Raw genomic sequence first — 13,100 nt, forward strand, 5'->3', positions numbered from 1 at the left:
TGGACTTTTTAAGTAATCAAAAACAAGTTAGGTCAAACACAAGACTGGGGAAGAAAAGGCTTATTTCATCTTATTTTACTTTATTTTATTTTGTTTTATAATTAAGCTCAAGGTTTTCAATGTGGATGACTGATCACAAGAAAAACCATAAACCACAAATGTAACTAAAACATACTGACACCACAGGTAAGTCAAGGAAAATAAAATAAAAGGTGAGCTGTTGGCTGTTTAAAAAGACTGATCGGTCAGTAACATTTAACAAGTTACAAGAGAGGTTCAGTTTCCCCTTTTGAAAATACAGTTTGTTTTTTGCATCTAAATGAATGATGAAAAGTATGAAGGTACTTCCACTTGTTCATAAACAGCTTATCTCCTGTAGTCAGTAGTTCAGTTTATGTGTGCGTATCTAAGGGTGTGTGCACTTATCACTCTGATAATGAGGTGGAATGATGTCACCTCCTACCCTCTGGTTAATCATTATCCCAGCATGGAAGTACTCAAATGCAGCATTTATTCACCAGGCTGTTGGTGTTTTCATCCTGTCCACACCCTGGAAAGGCAAAGCGTGTAGAGTGACAGAAGAGTACATTTCAGTATCTCCAGATAGAACAAAAACCATTCAGTGATTACAAAACTGTGTTTCAGTTTTATACAGTAGGTTAATTCCCCTCTCTGTATTTCTCAGAAAGTGGCCCAGTAGCTGGAGACAGTCAAACATATGTGGGTGGCTGTTCTTGTGAGTGTATTAGCGCACATGAAAAGATAATGGAAGAGGAAGAAAAGCCTGCCTACACGAACTTCCATCCCTCTGACCATGCTCTGCTTTGCTTCAGTAGAAGAGAGCAAGAAAATATTGCTGACACATGTATGCGTGTGCAAGTATGATTTATTGTGCCAAGAAAAAGTGTGGTTGACCAGTCGAAATTAAGGGTTGCATTTTCAGCACATCAGTCAATACATACAAGTTTACAACAACAACACCAACAACACCCTAGACTTGGTTTTTACATATGGACTAAACCTGGACATCACTGTCTCAGAAGAGCTGCCTGAGACTGATCACTACTGTAACCTCTTTAAGGTGTCCCTTAACACTAACTGCACTGTCAGTAAGCATGTTATATGCTCACGTATGTTAAATGATCTCCCTGTTAATAAATTTGCTTCTGCTCATAACAGGTACTCGGAGCTGCTTTCCATTACTTTCCATTCCACAGAGACAGCACTTCATCTGGTGTCTAACAACATCATAATGGCCTCCAACAGCAACACTGGCAAATCTGCTCCACCTTAGCTTTCCATACAGCTGATCATCAGATCATGCTGGAAAGGCTTCGTGACCACATAGGTATTCCCAGCAGTGCTCTTAACTGGTTTGCTTCCTACCTCCTTCCTACCTGACAGAAATTTCTCTGTTGCTGCTGGCACTTACACCTCTGAGACGGTCCCTTTATCATGGGGTGTGCCTCAGGGGTTAGGTATAATTTGACCTAACACTAGTTAGGTCAAATTATACTTTTCATTTTATATGATACCTCTTGACAACATTATCAATGGGTTTGATGGCATCTCTTATTATTAGTATGCTGATGACAGTCAGTTGTATTATTCCTTTAATCCTGATGGTACCGACAATCTGAACATAATGCATGACTGTCTGTTTGCAATGACTGGTTGAGTAATGACTTCCTTCAGCTTAATGATGCAAAGACTGAATTCAAATGTTTGCTCTAGCCTGAGAAATCTTGGGGTTATTTTGACAAGGCCATGCACTTTGCTTGACACATCTTTACCTTGACCAGTACTTGCTTTTTCCACCCTAAGAATATCTCAAACTGAGTTCTGTTGTATTACATACCGAATAAGAAATGATTATTCATGTCTTTGTGTCATCACGCCTCTCTGTTTCAGTGTCTCAGCAAAACTTTTATTGATCAGCTCCTTGAAATGCTGCTGCTAGGCTCCCAATTAAGACAGCTACAGGATCCAGTTTAAAGTGCTTGTTTTAACTTTTAGAGCCATACAGGGTCAGGCACCTGAGTAATTGTCTGAGCAGCTTCAGGTGTATACTCCTGGCGGGACACTTAGGTCTGCAGGTCACAACCTGTTGACTTGTGGAGACCATGTCTTTGGGTCAGAGGAACGCTCTCCCACCGGACCCTGAGAACCACAACATCTGTCATCAATTTTAAAAGGACCTTAAAACTTATTTGCTAATTTTTTTTGCTGCCAGTGTGTTTTTTTTTTTTTTTAACTCGGTGCTGGTTTGAATGTAATAATGACCGCTGTCTTAATTCTGTAAAGCACTTTGTGAGCTTTCTCCGTGAAAGGTGCTATTCAAATATGATTTACCTACTTACACAAAGTATTATTTTCCACAGGAAGTATATGAATATGAACTATATTTAGAAATGTGACTTGATTTAACCTTTTCACAAGAGTGAAAAAAAATTGCCACAAGGGATTGCAATTTAACCAAGAGTAATTATTTATAGATTGTGTCTCCTGATCTCTCCGGAAGAAGAAAAAATTGGATTTGTTGGGATGTGCCTCCTTTCAATGGAGTATTTGTTGTGGCTTTAAGAAAAGAGAAATCAGTGAGACTAAGGCCATGAGTGAGCTTGTAAACATCTTCCACTAAAGAGCTGATTTTTTTTTTCTTACAACCAGTAAAATTTTAATACAAGATCACAAATTGTCTACCAGCCAGCGTGGCTGTAGAGCATCAGCTAGCTGTTACTGGGTAACAGCATACCCTATTGATATATACAGTATAGATTGTCCAGAATACGTGAATAACAATATGGTACTAAGCAGGAAACTCATCTTAAGTATCATCATTGTGCAAAATTGCTGAGTACAAAGGCAAGCAAAAAACATGTGGGCAAACATGATATCAGTGATTTTCAAAAGGCTTGAAAAGTATTAATTCTATTGTTATTGTTATTGTTATTGTTATTGTTATTATTATTATTTTTATTGATTCTATTCTATCTCTGACAGCTGGCTTTCCTCCACAAGCTAAATAATTACAGGCTTCATCAGCAGAATTGACCTGACAAATGCTTTTTGTCGTTGCACAATAATTCATACATTCATTCATTTTATTCCTTTTACAGTAGATGGTTTCCTTCCCCTTTCTACTGCTTCACACAGAGAGTGGCCCAGTGACTGGATACAGTCATACATGTGTGGGTGTAGGTTGTGCTTATTAGCGCACATAAGAAGATAAAGGAAGGAAAAGAAAAGCCTGACTAGTCTAACCTTCCTACTTCCGACCACGCTTTGCTCTCACAAGAAAATATTTGTTCCCTACACACTCTCAAATAGCACACCCAGTTTTTATGTGTGTGTGTGTGTGTTAAAAGAATGGACAAAAGCAGAGCGAAAAATGAAGAACTAAACCAGTGGACCAACCAGCCTAGACCGTGACATTTTTCAGCTACGATCAACAGGAACAGTGAGTGATGCAATAGATGAAGGGTAAAGCACAGATTGAGCTGCACAGTAATTTCCCACAGTTCACCATTCACACAGTTAATTCACAGGGTTTCCTGTGCCTACAAAAACGTGGTCGTCAAAACTTTGTCTAGGTTTCACGCCTCTGACTTTTTATTTAATCAGATTGTTGTTGAAGTGAGGTCATTTACAAGGAATATATACATGTTGATTCACTGAAGATAAATGTGATGAAAAAGTCTTTTTTTTGTTTAAAGAATAAGGTGAAAGTTGTATTTTTCTGCTACGTCAAACTTTGTAAGCATCAGGATTATGGGCCAGAAATGTACCAATGTAATGAAGCCAGTGTGTTAACAACAGCCACTTGTATTTGCATCACTGTGTAAGTCAGTAGATGCAACCAGAGATTGCAAGGAGTTTAATTGATAAAAGAGTGCAGAGGTGGTGGTTGATTCAGAATTTCAAGTGAAAAGACATGGCCTAAAAATTATGAAATGTATCCACAACTGTATTTTTTTTTTTGGAGCAAACATGTCTGTGCATTTTTTTTTCATGGGGGGTTGAGGGAAGTTTTAGGGAGATAAAACAATATCTCTTTTGTTAAAATAGAGCATGAAGAGCAAAGCTACCTTTAAAGTTTTTATGAGCACGATAATGACAGGCTTCCTTTTCCTGAGAAGGGACAACACATCTAACCCTGGCATTGAAACATCCTGTGCCGTGCCATTGTCTTACTTCAAATTAGTAAGAGCATGTCAAATTGAAGATGTCTACAGAAAGCTGAAACCACTTCAGTCACTAAGAGCCTGAATCTATTGGTACAAAAAAGCCAGTTAACCTTTCCGATGTGATTTGGGGGGCAAAGAACTATGTGTCGGTGGCGTTCTCCAAGCTTGATCACCTTAGGCCCACTTACATGTCATCTACTCAATCAACTAATAACACAATCTCAGGCACATGTCCAGCAAGCACCAACAGCTGTGTGTGGCTGTTACACTGTGGGTCTATTTTTGCTGGAGGTCACTGCAGAAATGCGTCAATCTCTGCTGAGCAGATCATAACAAACAGGAAATCAGAGATGATAACATTCGGAGTATCCTGTCATTTCAAAATTAAGTGTCCTGGCTCCCAATCATAAATCCCGATTGTTAAAATTTACATGAACACAGGAAGTGTAGTTTGCTGTATCACAACAGAAATGCTACACTTTATTAATATTTTATTGCATTTGAAAGGCTTAACTGTGTTTTAATTTTTATACTGGTGGTTAATTTTGTCTCAAAATAATACTATCAATAATATCGTAGATCGTCAGTAATTGTGGGACAATATATCTTCCAGCAAAATTTCTAATTGGCCCAGGACAAGGCGTGATTCCTGCAGGAATATGTGGTGCTGCACAAGCCCCAAAATCACAGCACGGTGCTGGGCTACATCCCAAGGCTGAGTCAAAATATCACAATATATCGTGACATGGCCTAAAAAATCAAGATATGGATAAAATGCCATATCGCTCAGCCCTACTTTCCATAGTGCTTGACATTTGATGCCCTGAATGAATGTTCCACTTGAGGCAGGCAAATGTGTATCAAAATATCCCAACAACAGCACAAACCTCCAGAGGATATTAGATGTGTCACTACCATTTATGCTCAGAACATAGGCTAATTCACCATTAGGTTTGTGAACCTTTTTTTCAAAATTGACTTAAATGAATCTCCTATTTGCAATTGAAAAACCTGAATTCAAACTTAATGCATCACAAATAACAGCAACGGGGGTAGACAACCATTTTTTAAGGCAGAAATTTTCAGAGATTAAGCTCAGTCTCATACTGATTTGTCAAGAGACTCTTTGAATCCAATACAAGTCATGGTGTGAATGTTAAAAAGGAGGAATTGCTTCTGCGTGTAAATACTTTTCTTATACACAAAATTGCATCCCTCACATTTGCAGAATCCTGCAGAAAGTCCAAAGTCATAAATACAAAACAATAAACAAACACATGTAGATTAGTTCAGAGATAATACAGGAGTATTTGGACTGTTGAGCCCACATCCTCTAAGATATGGCTTTTACTTTGCTAAAGCTACAAGGGATTAAAAAAATCTGTGCCAGCTTTGTAAGACAAACATAAAAATGGCTAATTAAAGGTGTTTCTCCTCCTTAGTAAAGTGCATAAAGCTCCTACATACTTTGAGAAACAAGCGGCATGAGCAAAGAAGAAGGAATGTCAGACTAACTACATATTAAAGTCGAATGAATGGATGATTATGTGGGTATTAAAAGGTAAACTCTGCTGTAACACAAACTCCTCCCCTCCCGTCTGGGAGTTGAACCTCTGCTTATTGAAAGTGTCCAGACAAGACAACTTCAAAGTAAAACTCCAGACATAAAAAAAGCTTTATCAGCAATACAGCATACTAAGTTGTGTGTGTTTAACCTCAGTCATGGTTTGTGATGTGCCTTTGATGTACGGTGCTGTCTGCAGCTAGTGCTGGTTCAAAGTATGGGTCATTTAAGGACACATGAGTCAAACCATAACAGAAAACTTGACTGAAACGTTGTGCAATGTAGCCTAAACATAGAAATTGATGTTAATATTGATCATTTAATTATCAGTGAAGTGTGAGAAAAGGCTATGACACATAGCATCTGGCTGATGCAAAGAACAGGACAATGTGAAAGGCCAAAGTATGAGGGGTGGAGTCTCTACTCATCAGAGCACGGTGAAATACCACAGATTGTGTTGAATCTTTAAAAGGAATGAGAGGCTATCTATAAACCTGGCGTGTCGTTTTATGAGGTTGTGATAATTTTACACTTTTTTGGGAGGATCTGCTGAGAAGAAGCTAAAGTCAACTTGTTTTACACTATATGGCTTGGTTTTTAAAAATTGCTTTAAAAACATAAATGTTTAATAAACACACCAACAAACTTCTTAGAAATGAGAAAATAAAACAGTAAAAAGGAAAAAAGATCAGATGAGATGTGCCAAGTGTTGGATCATAAGCACAGAGGGTTTGAGCAATCGAAGACGTGGACAATGAAACCATTTAAAAGAAGTAATAAACGGGGGATTTCAAATGAACACTCAGCAGGAGGTGATTTCACTCACCAAGAATCAGGTGTTCCCCCGCGTGCTGTGATTTGTTTTGCACCACTTTGTCGAAGTAGTTCAGTATCAAGTGTAAATACAAAGAAATAGGAAATAAAAAATATGCCTTGTAGATCAAGGTAAAGTTCCATTCATTCTTCAGCAGAAGTCTCGTATTGTAACTAGGCTGCAAACTGTCCCTCAGAGGAGGTTCTGTGAGAAAGAAACATGTAAGACAGATTACGATAATGCCCACATGACTATTGACCACTTTTCTCCAAACTAAACTGCTAAATTTAGCAACACAGAGGAGGACTTTCCTCAGAAAGCATTTTTGTTGACCAGAAAAACGTTCCAAATGCACTGATGTAATGATGTTAAGCCCTTCAAAGAAAAACCGCCAACTCTGACATGTTTGATGATAGCCTTGGTTTGTTGTTGAAAGCAGGCTTAAATTGCCCCCTCCAAAGTCCCTGTTTTTTTACTGTGCAGTACTGTGATGTGTTTACTCTTCTATACTTTAAACAGAACATAAAAGACATGAGCCGTAACATCATTCACAGTGCCCTTTTCTCACACAGAACCCTGACACACATTAAAAACACACACAGACACACACATGTGCACAAACCCAGGGGACTTCCAGACCAACACACCTCCACCCACTCACACTCCATGGCCACAGGCTGTGAGAGACACAAGCATTCCACACAGCACTGCTCACAATAACACAGATAAAGTGAAAATTAACGCTCATGACATACACCACCACATCACATTACCACAGACTTCGATAAAGTTTATGAAGCAACTCTCCTAGAAGTGCATCAATTCTGACAATTTGTTAACTAGCTGCTGACGGGAAGTCACATGGTATTTATTAATTATTAATTCTTTGTGTCATTTTAGAGCCCTGACAGTCATTTTTTAAAGTATTTCAACTTTTTTCCACTTCTTTTTTTAACATGTCTGACAATACCAGTATTAATATAAATGCATTCAAACACTGAAACAATGTGTGCTGAAGGATACTAAGTGAACTAATACTGCCTTTAGTTGTCATTAGGAGAGGGGACCATATGAAATCATAATCCAAGCATTTTCTGAATCCTTCATTCACAAGCTGTGATGGTTCTGATAAAGTTTACAGAAATTAGCATGTGGAATTGTTTTTTATTTACATTTTGCCTCTGTCCTCATAATTTTAAAACAGTTGGTGAGAATTTAATTTCAAGGCAGCAAAATGTAACAGCCACAATATAACCCATTTCCCCTGGTAAAGCAGATGAAACACAAGCATTTTTTCTCATCTTTTTCTGAGGTTAGCTTAAATTTGCTTTGTCATCAGTTCACCTTAGCCTGGTTAAGGTGAACCAACAACAAAGCTTTATGTTTCCACCAATGCATAAATACCCAATGAAAAGGGGTTTACGCTTTAAATCTAAGTTTAAGGGTTAGTTTGCTACTTTAACACCTAAATGTTCAAAGTTCATGCCGTTCAGTGGGTGCAGGATCCACATTCAGAATCAAACTCCTTTTACCTGATTAGGCTTCATTTTTAAATTACAGCTTTGAGTTATGAAAACTAGAACTAACCTGAAAATGTTTGTGTGGTTAGACACGGACAAGTCATTTTGAAAGTATCTCTCAAAATCATTCATTCAAAGAATGGAAACAGGAACCACTGTACACAAATATGCTGACAAAAACATCTGAGATTAATCACTATCCAACATAAATCATGAGACTTGTTTATGAGTTCAGGTTTTGAAGAGATTTTATATTCACATATAAGAAGAGAGAAAAGAGAGAAAACTCAATAGGTTCTAGAAGTCATCTTGTTGTATACATAGTTGTTGTTTTTTTTACCAGGGTTACAAAAAAAATAATCCAACACTCAACAGCAGACACCTAAAAGTCACTTCGTCTGAAATAAAATGCAGACACATTTCGCATTTAGTGACCTAAATATCTCACTCGAAGCTGAGTATCATCTTAAATCATCCTGGTGACAAACCTGATGTGTTTAATTTTGCAATACAAGCAACTACTTTTCTATCAAGAGCTAACAGTCAGTCTATACATCCTCACCTACAACAACACATGTTCCATTAACTCAAGTTATATGGTCACATTACTAGCAGAATGGCAGGTTGTCTCTCTCCCATTATGACCATGTTTGTTTCTTGTAAATTCTATTCAGATGGAGATTCCTAATCAACAGTATAGTGGCTGAGCAGGTTTAACAATAGAGCATGACAGTACATTTTCACTATGACGTGTCTTGAGCTGCATTTTATAAAAAGGCACACTATATTTCTTTTAGTATGTATTTAGGACTTAAAGAAAGAACTCATTGATACACACAAACACACTGGCTGTTGTTTTTTTCCATCGTGAAGACAGACAAACTCAAATACTAGTCATTTTGTGAAAGACCTCCATTCAGGTTAGCCAATTTTTCCACAAATTTGTTAACATACCACAGCTGAAGTATGCTGACGAGTCAGCAGCCTGTTAGAGTTTTATTCATTTGGAAACCTTTGTCTCAATTTTAACAGGTTTCAAAAGAGTCAGAATACATTTCTAGATAACCGGTTGAGATCCAGTTAAAAAATTTCAATCAGTTTTCTTAAAGTTAAAGTGGGATTTTTAACATCAGGCTATAAAGCAGTGTTTTCCTAAGTATTTATCTAATCTCAGTTGTATTCTTATTTGTATGCAGCCTAACAATTTGCATAATTTAAATACGGTTTTTCTGCTGTCCGTCTCAAATAAATGAAAAAAAAATGTTGAGTTCAAAAATCCAACCGTTAATCTTCAATGTTTAACGACGGTTCACATAGTTGTCATTAAAATCATGTCGTACTGACAGCCACGGAAGAGAGAAACACTTGGATTGTTTTGAAAACTTCGTCTCAAAGGACGGTGCACTGCCATTACATTTATATAGAAAAGCAGCGTTTGTACTGAGAAAAATGTCGAGAAACACCTACCTTTTTTACTTTTTTCCTAATAAGTGAGTCACTATCTCATTGCGGGAACAAGGACACAAGAAAACAAAAATATTGAACTGTGAAGCACGTTAGAGAATGGGTGGAGGTGCGCATGCGCATAATCGTACCACTGCAGTGGGAACAGTGACGTCACCCATTGAACTAAGGCAAGCCCGGACACACACCAGCCATACGATCGTTGGACTGGGCGATGAATCGACTGCACCCCCGACCCAGACAACCGGCCGGCCGGACAAACTGATGAGCCGTGGACGGGGAAGGATTGACAACCACGCATCCACGCTGGGTTCGGAATTTTCGGCACGCGCCTCGCAGCTTGTTTTTCAACTGTTATTGTTCGTCAAAATAGGCATCAGCCTCATCACCTGTCAGAGCAATCTGTCACGTCTGTTGTTATCGCTGCAGACTGCGGGACATGGCAATGACTGCCGAGGATGAGCTGACAACTGCAGCAGCCACAGGAAACACGGAGGTTGTTGAGGAGCTTCTGCGGAAAGGAGCACAAGTTAACGGGCACAACCGTTTTGGACGCACCGCTCTACAGGTCAGTGACCAGTCGCAGGCCACAGTTAGGGGGCCAAGCTCACGCTCAAACCTGATTCATGGGCTCAGTTTAAATCATCAACAGCATCAAGTGTCACAGGGGATTGTCAATAAGAGCAGACATTATGTTTTATTCACGGAGGTCACAGAAAAATAAACGCGCCTCACAGCGACGCGCAGTGTGTTAGTGTGTGTTTTTGAATAAACCCAATCTATTTTAAACACGATAAGGCTTTCCCTTAGGAGCTTTAGGTGTTATATTATTCTTATTCAAAATCACAAATCTCACTAAAACGAAACTATACCTTTATGTTGCGTCTGAAAGGAGACATTGGAGTTATTTTCTTGGATTATGTAGCCTACTTTCGATTTGTTTCATTCAAAGTTAGAACAGTAGTCAAAGAAGAATAAAGGCTATCATAAAAGTTGCATTTAATTTTTTTCGTGAAATTGAGACGGCTTCGCGTCATGAACAGGTTATAGTGAAATGTGACAAATACCTGCAAGTTGGTCATGCTTCATTTCCATTACTCAGGATAGTATGACGAATATTGCTGGTTAAAAATCAATCAGCTTCTTCTGAACCTTTTCTCGGGCTCAATCTTAAACTATCTATAGCGATTATGTTTGATAACGTCTTTTTTTATATTGTATATACACGAGGCCCTTGATACTAGCACTGATCCAGCTATTACTGAGGGAAAAATATCTTTCGTTTTGTCAGTCACTGTAATACGACCTAATTTGTACTTAACATGATAGAGAAAAAAACTAAACTGAATCTGCCATTAGTCTTTAAAGGACTGTATCTAATCACTGACATTTAATTTGGCCTTGTAAGGTATGTGAATTCAGAGTTAATGTCATACTTTTTTTGATTCACTCAGTTAAAGTCTAAGTGAAGCCCTTATTGCAGGCCTATGCGAAATTACGCATGAACTACCTGATATGGTATCTTGACATGATGTTAATTATCCATTGCTTCATTTTCAGAGCTACAACAGCCTACACATTAAATGTAATTGTCATGCTTTTTCTAAGTTAAAACGGCTATACTAAAAAAAGTGAGGATGAAATCATATTTTTGCTCATTTGTGCAGGTATGGCTCCGTGGTTTTTAATGCGTGCACTTCAAATTGCATAGAAACCGTTTGTAATTCATAGATGTGTTTTAATGGTCGTAATCAGGTAATATCAGATTGTGACTCACGATCATGTTGTTGTGAAGGTGATGATGATGGGCAGCACGCCGGTGGCTGGGCTCCTCCTGACACACGGAGCCAATCCCAACGTGGCGGACAGCAGCACCGGGCACACCCCGCTGCACGATGCGGCCAGGACGGGCTTCCTGGACACCGTACAGCTGCTGGTGCAATTCAGTGCAAACCCACAAGCAGTTGACAAAGCTAACTGCCGACCTGTAGATTTGGCTATAAAACACGGACATAAAGATGTGGTGGATTTTCTGGATTCTCTTGAAAATACTCAGTGACGCTTTGATGAGCCTGATAAATCCTCTGCTGCTCGTTCTGACTGTGGACTCAGGGCCCAGAGAAACGGGGCCTTTACGGGGCCTGCTGTTTCAATCACACGGACTGTTCAGCTTTTAAATGTTTTTTTATTTATTCTTTTCTTTTATTTGTATGTCTTTATTTTATTATCAACGAATTCGGGTCCTTATTTTGGCGCAAGCTCACCGTTTGGACAAATAACGCGATCAGTTTGTCCTCCCACTGTTTTATGAAAACTCCCCGATAAGCTCACATGGTATCCCTGTGTTTATAGTACAGTATTTTTGCATAATACTGCACTTACGAAATTGGAAATGTGTTTTTTTAATAATGTGATTTCCGTATAATCATTTTGTAAAATCCATCTTTGATAGCCTTAAAATGTTTTGCACACTTGAATAGGATGCACTTTTCCTTCTTCGTCTTTTATTCTGTAGGGGCTTTAAGTCCCATTTCCTGTTTGTAAGAAGTATTCTCAGATCTAATCTCAGAGATAAAATGTAATTTATTCGTTTTTCAGGTGCCGTTTTTTATGGCTGTTCTTTTTAGGCTGAAAGATGAATTACTTATTGGTACCAAAATAAATGTTTAAAAACTGTGTGACTGTGCATTTAAATGTAGTTGGGATTATAATAGTTTGAGTATGCTTTACCTGAAGCCTTTTATCAAACCTATCAGAGAGATAAAGGTTAGGGAAAAATGTGTAAACCAACACTGAATGGGAAGCAACATACAGGACAATTCTGCCCCTCTGGTTGTACAAAGAGTTTACATATTAAACATGCCAATAAGATTGAAGTTGATGGAATTCAACACAATATTTCTGGTGAAAGTTGAGGGGCAATTTCCAGGAAATACATTAATAAATCATGCAAGTATGCATTTTTATTACTGTTTATGCAACAAGAAAGATCTTTTATTTTTAAGGAGAGAGAAAAACAACTCACTAAGCAGGGGGTTTTGACTGCAAAGAAGTTCATCTGGCAGAAGAGTAAAGATTGTTCACATTAAAAGGGTTTCTATAGAATACTTCGCATGTATATCTTAAAGATATACATTATCTTCTAGGGAATAAGTTGAGTTGAGCAGTCTTTTAAAAAAGGAATGCTTTTTTAAGTCCTTAAAACTTGACAAGTCATAAACTCCCATTTCACTCAAAGGTTTGGATTCATGCAAAATATGTCTCAATACGTTTCCTAAGTGACATCAGCCAATATACATGACTATCATTCTTTTGAACACACACTCCGGACTGAAATCAGGGAACATCAAATGCACCTGTCTTTTATTTTCACTTTTAATTTCCTTTAAATTCTTTTCTTAAAGCATTCCAGTCTTTTGAACATGGTGATGCGTGTGTGCCACCTGTCATCTCTCTGAATGTTTTTATTCACCATTATGTTAAATGTTACCTCTTAATCTTGTAAGAAAAAACACAATTTGATCTTAATGCTTTTAACCAAAAACTCAAAA

At 38.1% G+C, this 13,100-nt stretch overlaps 1 protein-coding gene across 2 annotated transcripts; it reads left to right on the forward strand.

Annotated features, from left to right (window-relative positions):
• Nucleotides 1-9,703: 9,703 nt before the first annotated feature.
• cdkn2a/b (cyclin-dependent kinase inhibitor 2A/B (p15, inhibits CDK4)) lies at nucleotides 9,704-13,019 on the forward strand. 2 transcript variants are annotated; one of them, XM_074698262.1, is made up of 3 exons: nucleotides 9,704-9,859; nucleotides 9,979-10,117; nucleotides 11,345-13,019. In XM_074698262.1, exons 2-3 carry the CDS (start codon nucleotides 9,989-9,991, stop codon nucleotides 11,606-11,608), a joined length of 393 nt encoding a protein of 130 aa, XP_074554363.1. In that variant the 5' UTR covers nucleotides 9,704-9,859; nucleotides 9,979-9,988; the 3' UTR covers nucleotides 11,609-13,019. The 2 variants fall into 2 exon arrangements, with proteins under 2 accessions (XP_074554363.1, XP_074554355.1); XM_074698254.1 differs by having other exon boundaries at nucleotides 9,704-10,117.
• Nucleotides 13,020-13,100: the final 81 nt, after the last annotated feature.

Source organism: Halichoeres trimaculatus, unplaced genomic scaffold, assembly GCF_033239565.1.
Source record: "Halichoeres trimaculatus isolate MK-OKI-2021-1 unplaced genomic scaffold, fHalTri1.1 fHalTri1_scaffold_2, whole genome shotgun sequence".
Classification (NCBI taxonomy): Eukaryota; Metazoa; Chordata; class Actinopteri; order Labriformes; family Labridae; genus Halichoeres; species Halichoeres trimaculatus.

What these genes read in the sequence shown, in the direction of transcription:
- cdkn2a/b (XM_074698254.1), top strand. Translation starts at nt 9,989, where the DNA reads ATGGCAATGACTGCCGAGGATGAGCTGACAACTGCAGCAGCCACAGGA. An exon ending in TTGGACGCACCGCTCTACAG is followed by an intron (nt 10,118 to 11,344) that starts GTCAGTGACCAG and finishes GTTGTTGTGAAG; the next exon opens with GTGATGATGATGGGCAGCAC.